Source organism: Sceloporus undulatus, chromosome 1 (genome assembly GCF_019175285.1).
Source record: "Sceloporus undulatus isolate JIND9_A2432 ecotype Alabama chromosome 1, SceUnd_v1.1, whole genome shotgun sequence".
In the NCBI taxonomy this organism is placed as follows: Eukaryota; Metazoa; Chordata; class Lepidosauria; order Squamata; family Phrynosomatidae; genus Sceloporus; species Sceloporus undulatus.
In genome coordinates, this window is record NC_056522.1 from 84915546 (window position 1) to 84926280 (window position 10735).

The window sequence follows — 10735 nt, forward strand, 5'->3', positions numbered from 1 at the left end:
GGGGGGGCCCCAGTCATCACAACTTCAAACCCTGTTGTTGTTATATTATATTTAACAAAAAGTGGTTACAAATGTAACTACTACAGATGTAACAAACTGCTGGAATTAAACCACTCAAATGGCAAGGAAGGGTAATTAGGAAGAAAAGTGTATGCAAGAAACATTTAAGGATCTGCTAGGGAACCAAGTTTGTTGATTATACTAAAATCATAAGCAAATTTTATTTACTGTACTTGATTTTTATTCTGCCTTCCTTTCAAACTGGAACTTCAAGTGGCTTACAAAGTAAGTTCAAACAAAAATGTTTAAATTTGTTTCACTGAGATAGACCTCCATCTCGTTGATTTTAGACTCCTCTAAATTTGATAAAAAATTACATTCTCTTGTATATACAGTCATGGGTAGCTGAATGCAGGCTTGACAGGAAAAGAATGTACTAAAGGAATCAAAGCATAATCATAGTATAAGAAACTATAAAACAGTGCAAACTCAAGTTTCTGAAATACATGGTCATTAAATATAATTCTGGATAATGACCAAGGTGCCTTTTCCATTTGCCAAACTAAACGAAAGTTCTAATTGTACTATCCATCTGATACAAAAACATGTTTATTTATTATATAGCAGTATTTCTGCTACAAACTGTCAATGGTAATAATGGTTGACAGAACACTTCTGAGCATGGGCAGCAAAGAAGATGTTTCCCACTGTGTCATCAGTGATCAAGGCAAGCTTTTGTTTTCAAAAATGCAATTAGCCTTTAGTTCTGAGTCCTTTAACCATGCTTCAAAGCCTAACATGGTTAGAAAGAGATGCTCAGTCTACATCCAACCAGGTTTCTTTAAAGTAACAGGGACCCATGTATATAGTGCTCATACCAGATAAATTATTCAAAGTATTTTTAGATATATCATTTCAGTTAATTTATTTAAAATAGTCATGTCTACCAACAACTTAAGTTCAAACAGCTTTAAAGTAAGACTTCTTACAGAACAGCAAATGTAACAGTTATGTGCTAGTGCAATATTTTGCCTGGAGTATGCTAAAACAGAACAATCATCAGATGCATATAACTATTAAACTGATTCTTACTGTCTGTCTTTTCTTGTATTTCACATGTAAAAATGTTTAAGAATAAGTTAATCATTAATGCATTTGTCATTTTCAGATGATTACCAAAAGAGAGAATTCATAATTGCACACTCCACTTTAAAGGCCTATGAAAAAAGGGAACATGCATACTGAAAGCAAGTGGTCTTCACACTTTTGGCCACCAATAGCATTTAGCCTGTGCTGGCTGACACATTGTGTTCATCAATCATGAAGTAGCATCAAACTGAATCACTCCATATTTACCGATGATCATCCATTCAGGTTCAGTGTTTGTTAGTTGTTCACCCTGTCCTGGTTTCAACCCAACTTGAATATCACACTTTAGTGTTCTGAAGCTGCAGAGAGGTGCTGGGTGAAAATTGTTCAAAGCTTGATGGAATGGCACAGTGAATTCCCATTTTCGGTCACCTATTAATTTTCTATAGTTCAGATCCCCTTTAAAAATAACTAAATCCGACTTCTGTAACTCAGTGTACAAATCAGGAGCAACTTGGGCCATAGCAGAAAATTCATGTGGCAAAGTCCAAAACAAATGATCATGATAAATCCAAACTCCTTTTTTCACATAACCCTCCCAAGAGACACCACACCTAGACATCCACTTGTGATTAGCTGACTGCATTTGTTTAATTACCCAATTCATGTCTCGTTTTCTAGTATCTGACACATACCATGGAATACTTTTCCCATGAAAATGAATTTCATTAGCTAATTCCGAGGATAATAGAAAGTCAGCCAATACAAGATCAGCGATAAGTTCAAAACCAGCATTATCTAGGATTATATCAAGCCTAGTAGTCTGTGCATTCTTCCTCTTTTTATTTAGAAGCAGTGACCAAACTTTTTCTATGTGATTCACCAAGATAAAAGATTTTAACTCTTCCACAGAAAGTAATGGATTAGCCTTCTGAGAATTATCTGCGCCACCTGAAATTGACAAGTCACACTTATTGCCCCACAGTGATACCTAAAGAAAAAAAAAAAAGCATGTTAACTTCTGTGAGTCAGGCAGTCTGTTATAAACCAAGCATATTAAGACTCCAGTCAAAAACCTACCTAAAAAAAACCCTAATATCCTGCTTATCAGCTTGGTTTGGAAGGAGGCGAAATTCATCCCTACTTCTCAGCTGACTGACAAAATTCAATTCCAAGCTGCCAAATTCTTAAACAGAGGCTGCATTAGTTCGAGTTTAGCCTCAGCGTCTTTGCTAACAACACTTATTAGTATCTAGTAAATGAACCAGCTACAAAAAAAGAAAAGAATATCCATGCTGTTTTGTGGAGGAGCAACATAGGAAAACTAAACAGCAGAGAATTGTTTATGCTATAGTTGTTCAAGAAAACAACTATGCTGTGTACATGATGAAAATAGAAATTTCAGTATGGATTACATTCAGGTAAATTATCATGCTTGTTTCGAATCCTAAATATTAAGAACACATAGAGATACTATGTGGATTACGTTTGCTGTTTTAAACATAGTTCAAATATAGCTGTTTGAAATGTAGTTCAAACACAGTTGTTATAATTGCTAAGAAGAGTTAAATTAAACTATTACAATTATATAACATTTTAACTTACATAAATATGTTATAGCCGAGGCAATTTTTCAACATTTCTTAGTGCTGTTGATTTATCTTTTAAAACTATAAACTTAAAATAGTTTGTAATAGCAGCATGACTGGATATTTTTAAAAGTTCTAATTTTACCTGAATCAGTGTAAACAATTCTTCTTTTAGTGATTTTTCATCTAGATTCTGTATGTTCTTCAACAGCTCTTGCAAGTAAGTACTTAAAATAATAATAGCTTGCTGAGAGTCAAAGAAAGCATGCTCTTTTTCTTCTTTAAAGACATCATAGTCACTGATGGGTGGACTAAAGAGGAGAAAAAGTCCACATAATTAGCTTTTGACATACATAAAAGCCAAGAACAGCACCTGCTGTTATTTTAAGAACATAAAATGCATTACAGTTGGCCCTTTGTATCTATGGATTCTGCATCCACAGATTCAACCATTCACAGCTTGAAAATACATATTTTTAATTTCCAAAAAGCAAACCCTGATTTTGCCATTTTACATACGAGATACATTTTACTACACCATCGTGTATAATGAAACTTGATCATTAATGGATTTTCCTATCCACAGGAAGGAGGATACACGGAGGAAAGAGTTTTTTAATTTTTTAAAAATTTTTCCCAGTCCTTCCCATCTCTAACTTCAGAAAACTTTAATTTGTTTACAGGTTCTTGCTACCTAAGGTTTGTGAACATATATAATAACAACACCAAACTCTTCCACATCCATACACCTTTATTCGTTCCATTTCTCCTCCATTGTTTTTTTCAGCTAGGAATATGAGGCAAGATGGTTAACTTGGGGGTTACAATTATCTCACAAAATATACCAAAAGTCCATCTTATCCAATTGACCAATAGTTGGATTCTAATATAGCAGTTAACGAGAACGAAGCTATACTTGTATTATTATTATATTAGGAATATATGACATTTATTTGTTCTTTTACTTTTTTTTACCTTTCCTCCTCATTATTATAATGTCATTTGACAGAATTCTGTATACACCTAATTTCTTTGAACTATAAGTGCTATCACATCCTTTGGCACTGGTTCTGCTCAGATAACCACAACACAGTTTAGTAAGCAAGGATTAGAATGATCCTTTTGGCTGTGTACATGGTCCTTTCATATGAGTAAATGATCAAATGAGTAAATTGTTGCTCATTAACTACAGGTTTCCACTTTGGCTGAACTAGAAATATTGGGTCTGGCTAATACATGATGTTAAACCATGATTGGATGAGCCAAAATAATCTGCCACACTTAGGAATTCACTCTCACCTCTCCCTAAATAGGAGGCAGGAAGGCTTCACTTTTCAAGAACTCTGGCTAAGCTCTAGTTGATAGCATAACAAGTCAAGCCACGAGTTATGAATCTGGTTTAATTAAACAGACCATTTACCATAAACAATTATCTATCATTCAAATATAAGGCTATACTGGGATTTCCTACCTCCCAACTAAGCAGGATTAGTGTGTGAAGCCTTTAGTTTTATTTGGTCTCATCTACAAGTGTTAAACCATGGTTTAGTGCTGTGTGAAAATACAGCATATGATTAACAGCACTGTAACAAGTCAGGATACCATACCATAGTTTCACACTGTTCAGAGTTCATTAACCTACACAAAATAGTACACTCCCAGGTTTATTTGCCAGCTTGCGCATAAATGAGTTTGCTCATATTTTGGCTTTTTAAGAAGAAATATGACTGTCAGAATCCACCTACTTTATAGAACATGAAAGTGGACTATAAATTGTATAAATTGATAAAAACAATTGGTCTTCAAAACATTATTTTTCAATTCAAATTTTCACAGGGTTATCTTTTTTCCACAGGGTTCCAGAAAAAAGATCAGAGGTATTTATAAACCTTACCTCATCCCTATATTTCCCAGTGGTCACTGTGTATCTGAATCTATGGCCCAATGCATGTTTCAAAGGTAGCAAGCTCAATAGGAAATGTCTGTTGGAGAACCAAGACATTAGACTCTCACAAAGGAGTCTCCTTTCCCACTCTACTTCTGATGTCTCCAAAGCCATCTGGGTCCTGGTGGCATACTCAAGAGAAATGGGAAGAAAGGTGTATGTAACTTTTCCCCAGTCTTCATATGTTCTGTCTGCCATTCTCCTACTGCATGGAACTACTGTATATACTCAACTATACGTTGACCTCATGTATACATCGAGGGCAATTTTTGGGGCCAGAACTACGGATTTTGATATGACCCATGTATAAATTGAAGGTAAAATTTAGGGGAATATAGCATAAGTTCTAAAGGATGAAGCAAAGCAAAACAATGTCAAAGAACTTACAAGATTCCAGCAGATATAACTGCTTGTGCTCAGCCTAAAAGCTGGATGGATGAGAGAATAGAGGGGGCTGGTGCTTTCAAGGCAGATTATACTCTTGCCTTTCACCAAGGGATGGATCCTTTTTTAAAATATGAATTAAGATACAGTACTCACATTGATAAGCTGACTCAGGTTTTTGGGGTCAATTTTTGACCTAAATTTCTAGACATATGCATGAGTATATACAGTAAATTGAAGAGGGGGTGACAAAAACGAACTTAGGACTGATACTTATTCAGTTCTCTTTGCCTGAATCTTCTTTCTCAGCCAGGTCGTCCAACAAGTAATACAAAAATAACTGAATGACATGTACTCACCTTAGAACAAGTGCTTCATGAATTCTACGATACATATAACACTCTGTATATAACCAAGGAGACTGAAACCAACTTGGCGGTTCATTTGATAAATTTTTATGATATTCTAAGTACTGGTTCCAAAGAGTAGTGTCAGGGATGTTATCTTTCAAAGCAGTCAATGGTTTGTCTGTCTGCAGCTCATTCCGTAACTTTGAGAGATAAGCTATAGCATGTTTTTCTGCTTCAAGACCTTTCTGAAATAAAATGGGAAGATAATGTCTTCAATGTGTGTGCATTGATTATTTTATTTTAAAAAAGAAATCGCATTTAATACATAACATTCTTTAATATTTATCCATATAGCTGCGAGATGTTGCTACCGCAGAATCCCAATTTATTTCAGATTCCACACAGAACTGGACATCATTTTACAACAGTGACACATGAAGAGTGGTAAACAATGTTCCCGAGTTTTAGCCACATGGTATTTTTCCTTAAAGAGACAAAATTGTTCTAGGAAATCTGATGGTCATATTGGGACAGGGGAAGCAGAGTGACATCAGTGCAAAACAGACATTCTACGTGATGTGGATGCGTGTTTCTTGGCTCTGGAGTCTGGATATTTGTGGACATGGGACATATTAACATCCTACAATACATTGGAATTCTCATATTAGCCAGAAAATATCCCACTCAGTTGAATGTTCTTTTGTTTTTAAAAAAATGGTGCCTGGATGAGGGTTAATTATCACTACTCAGTCTTTTTAATGTGATTGTTACCACTACATTATGCATAAATAACTACAGTACCTATATTTTCAGTTTATATAAACAGTGCAGTAGTCAGAGTTGGGGTGAAAAGTGAGGCATAACAAAAACCAGTCTTCTCACATTCATTTCTTATATACATCTCTACAAAACTGTTAAAGGCATGTGGAATGTTAGATATTAAAAGAAAAGATTGTCTTACACAAAGATTTGCAAAGCATAAAATATTCCACAGATCCTCCATATAATGTTCTTGTATTAAGAGGCTCTTTCTTGCAGCCAGAAGCCACATTTCATCACTCACTTCAGCATCCTAGATTTAGATTACTCCTAAGGATGGTAGCTCTCAGATATATGGAAAACATTATCTTAGAGCTTTATATCTCCAGCTCCTTTCAGCTGTAATCTGCAACCTAAAAATAAAATGGTACAATACCATCATAGGAGCAGCCGCCAGTGCATGTCTTCCTTTAGCACAGTATTTCCCAACCTGGGGGTCGGGACCCCTTTGGGGGTCGAATTACAGTTTCTCAGGGGTTGCCAGGGACCCCCCCCCCTCAGAGCACCACTTCCCAAAGAAAGGGCCTCCAAGCTAAGCTCATTAAAGCAACAGCCATCTCCAGGCTCCTCCTCAGTTGCTTAGCAACTGCCCTCAGCATCCCGTTTCCTTCCTCTCTCAGGAACATAGAGCTCTGCAAAAAGGAAGAGAGACAGCACAGCCAAAGAGTTCCAGTTTCACTTTGAACCACTACCCCTCTGCCCCTCTATCCTGGGGCTTTCTGGACAGGTTTCTTCAGAGGGGGCTGGCCATTGCCATCCTCTGAGGCTGTATTTGTGATTAATCACTATGCTTTACTTATGTTCAGTTTGTAACAATGAAAATACAATTCATAACAGTAGCAAAATTAAAGTTATGAAGTAGCAACAAAAATAATTTTATGATTGGGGGTCACCACAACATGAGGAACTGTATTAAAGGGTCACAGCATTAGAAAGGTTGGGAACCACTAGGTTATAGTAACCTAAAGGTGACATCAAAGTGGTGGAGAATGGGTAGAATGAGGTTAAAAGCATCTTTGCATTATAGGGGGAAATTTCACCAAGAAAAGGGGGGAAAAGATTAATTTGTCTTGCTGTGCCTCCAGAATCCTGCCCCAGTCTCTCACCTTTACAGAAAAGTAACATATTCAGAACTAGAGATAGCAGCTAGAAGTTAATCTTGGTCTTGTACCACTATATGAGGAAGAGGGGGACAGAATGTCTCTTTTTCTCTCCCTTCTGAAACTTACTCCAATCAGCCAAGACCTAACAAGCACTATGAAGTACTTCTTCCAACAAGACTGAAGTCTTCATGAGGAATAGATCACAAACAAGCCATGGAAAGCTCCTGCCAAGAACATCACTATCAGTTCCTTTTTCTCTACCACTCCTTTCCAAGTCTTTCTCTGAGGAAAAACCATTTAAAATATTTACACTATTTTCTTCCTAGCATATCCTTATTCCCAGTTCTTGGCACTGTTATTAGGCCAATACTTTCTCACAGCATTTGAGTTTTCTAAGTCACTATTTAGAATTCTTTAGCACCAGATTGGTGATACTCTTGTCACTGTTCAGAACAATTTGAAATACTACTACTGATATCAGCAGCTATAACACCCAAGAGTCATTTATTATCTCATGGTCTCTTTGGGAAAAGAAGAAGAAAAAAATAGGATAAAAATTGTCTCGTCAAACAGAAAGGGAAAAATAAAATAGCCTATTGAGAAGGACAAGGAAAGCATCCCAAGGACAGCCAAGTGATTGTACTGATAGTGAGAAGAAAGAAGTATGCAAATCAGATATAACTGGAATAAAACAAAATTGGAGACTAAAGCACTCCAGGGCAGGTGGTGCTCAATATAAAGAAGTGCAAACCAATACACTTTGAGAGAAATTTCTTGATTTCATATTATGCTGACTGCTGCTGGATGACGTGTCAGGAAAGAGAATATGAAGTCAAAACAGCTACCTGCATGAAAAGCAGTTCTACAGCGACTGAAAATAAAATATACTTGTCCCATCTCATTCGTAGGAGTTAGGGGCAGAAGACCCACACAAATGTGGAAAAATTGCAAAAAATTGTGGGGACAATTGGGTGGAGGAGGAAGGGCGGGTACTCACCTCTCAAGCCTCTTTTCAAGACTGGCTGTCTTCCTAAATTTTACCCTCGACTTATCCATGGGTCATGCATGTCAGAATCCATAATTATGGCCCCAAAACCTGACCTCGACTTATACTCCAATATATACAGTAAGTAGGGGGACTTTTTATTAGGAAAGTTTTATTTATATTTTAAACTTATGGTTGTTTTTAAAATAAAATTAATGTTTTAATGAGATTATTTAAACTCTTTTTAAATGTTATTATAAACTATTTTAATTTATTATTCATGGAAGCCATCTTGGGTCCCACTCCTCACATAAATGTAATAAAATAGAAAATAGGAATAGATTACTGTATTTTCTGGCGTATAAGACTACTTTTTAACCCAGGAAAATCTTCTCAAAAGATGGGGGTCGTCTTATACGGCAGGTGTCATCTTATAGGGCAGGTGCTGAAACATCTGAGCCGGACTGGAGAATCTGCAATCGCTGCATATGTAACTGAAGGGCAGAGCAAGCTGCAGGCATCTGAGATGCCTGGGGTATGGAAAAAAGAACCGTGTTTGCAATACTGCTCTGATAGTCTTGGAGACAGGGAGGGCTGGGCAGGCAGGGAGAGCTGACCAATCCAAGCAGGCTTTGTATAAAACAAGTTTTCCTGCTAAGTACCTGCATGTCATAAGCATTTGAATTAAAATTACCATATTGAAATCGAATCTGATTTTTAAAAAAAATTATTTGGTTTGCGTTGGAAGAGGGGTAGTCTTATACGGCGAGTATATCCCAAACTCTATATTTTAACTGGAAAAGCTGAGGGTCGTCTTATACACCCAGTCATCTTATATGCCAGAAAATACGGGTATACATGGCATAGAAAAAAATGAAAGGTAAAGTTCTCCTCTTGCTAATGACAGCAGAGTGAAACTGACTGGCAGATTCTAACGGAGAAAACGTAGTACTGGTTTGTGCGATGAATAATTTACTGCCACAAGGCAGGCAATGACAGCTAATTTACATGGCTTTAATAATAATAAAATAATAAATAATAATAAAACTTTTATTTGTATACTGCTTTTCCTCCTGATCAAAGCGGTTCACACTGTGCAAGCTAAGTGACACATGTCACAATACAAAGCACTACAATATACCAACAATTACATCAGCAATTACATCAACAATTCATACAATTCAATAAAAATCTAAAACCATCTACAGATCAATTAAAACTATCAGATGTGGTAGGACATCCTGATCTTAGTTAGGGTTACTATCTTTAAAAAGAGTCAGGAGGGTATGCTATCTGAAAAAGATAAGTTTTCAATGCCTTCTTAAAGGCTTCCAATGTGGAACAAAGTTGGATCTTTTCTGGAAGTGCATTCCAATGAGCAGGGGCTGTCACCGTATAGCAGTGGTTCCCAACCTTCCTAATGCTGCGACCCTTTAATACAGTTCCTCATGTTGTGGTGACCCAAACCCATGAAATTATTTTTGTTGCTACTTCATAACTATAATTAAATAGGTGTTTTCCAATAGTCTTAGGCGACCCCCATGAAAGGGTCATTCGACCCCCAAAGGGGTCCCGACCCACAGGTTGGGAACTACTGCCGTACAGGCTCTCTGATGAGTTGCTGCTAATTTTACCCTGGGGTATTCAAGAAGGTATTTCCCTGTTGTTCTGAGAGTGTGGGGTGGATTATGTAGGGAGAGGCGCTCCCTCAAGTAACTCGGGCCCAAGCCATGTAGGGCTTTAAAGGTGACGACCAACACTTTGTATTGTGCCCGTAAGCTAATAGGCAGCCAATGAAGAGATCTTAATACAGGTGTTATATGGGCCGATCTTGAAGTACCCATGACCAATCTGGCTGCAGCGTTCTGAACTAGCTGAAGCTTCCAAACCTGGTACAAAGGTAGCCCCATGTAGAGCGCATTACAGAAATCCAAGCGAGAGGTTACCAGTGCATGTACTACAGTTTCAAGGTCCTTTCGGTCCAGACAGGGACACAGTTGGCGTATCAGCCGAAGCTGGTACCAAGCACTCCTGGCCATCGCATCCACTTGAGATGATAACTGTAGAGATGAGTCCAGGAGTACTCCCAAATTGTGAGCTTTATCCTTTAGGGGAAGCATAACCCCGTCAAAGATAGGGTGGCAAATTTCCCTGTCTGGACTTGGGGTACCTATCACGAGTACCTCTGTTTTCTCTGGATTGAGCTTGAGTTTGTTTTCCCTCATCCAGACCATTACTGACTCCAGACAGGCATCCAGAGGGGAGGTGCCATCCTTAGTTACTACAGGGCTCCCCCGGGTTACGAATTTAATTCGTTCCACGGCGCCATTCGTAACCCGAAAAGCATTCGCAAGCCGAAGCCCCATAGGCGCTAATAGCGAAAGCCGCGATTTGGTGCGAAAAAGCGCCGAAAAGCACCAAAAAATTTTTCGTAACCCGAAATAACCTTCGTAACCCGGAACTGTTTTTTT

At 37.6% G+C, this 10735-nt stretch overlaps 1 protein-coding gene across 4 annotated transcripts in view; it reads right to left on the minus strand.

The window, feature by feature from the left end:
- Positions 1-908: 908 nt before the first annotated feature.
- The window catches only part of ARMT1 (acidic residue methyltransferase 1), a 15023-nt gene continuing 5196 nt past the window's right edge, over positions 909-10735 (minus strand). For 2 of the 4 annotated variants that reach the window (XM_042477358.1, XM_042477349.1), the window contains exons 3-5: positions 5367-5602; positions 2824-2989; positions 909-2080 (exon numbers count right to left, since the gene is read on the minus strand). In XM_042477358.1, the coding sequence (XP_042333292.1) occupies positions 1319-2080; positions 2824-2989; positions 5367-5602 (1164 nt within the window). In that variant the 3' untranslated portion in view covers positions 909-1318. Of the gene's footprint in view, positions 2081-2823; positions 2990-5366; positions 5603-6318; positions 6509-6552; positions 6927-10735 lie in introns of those variants that run through there. The other 2 variants (XM_042477376.1, XM_042477367.1) reach the window with 2 other exon arrangements.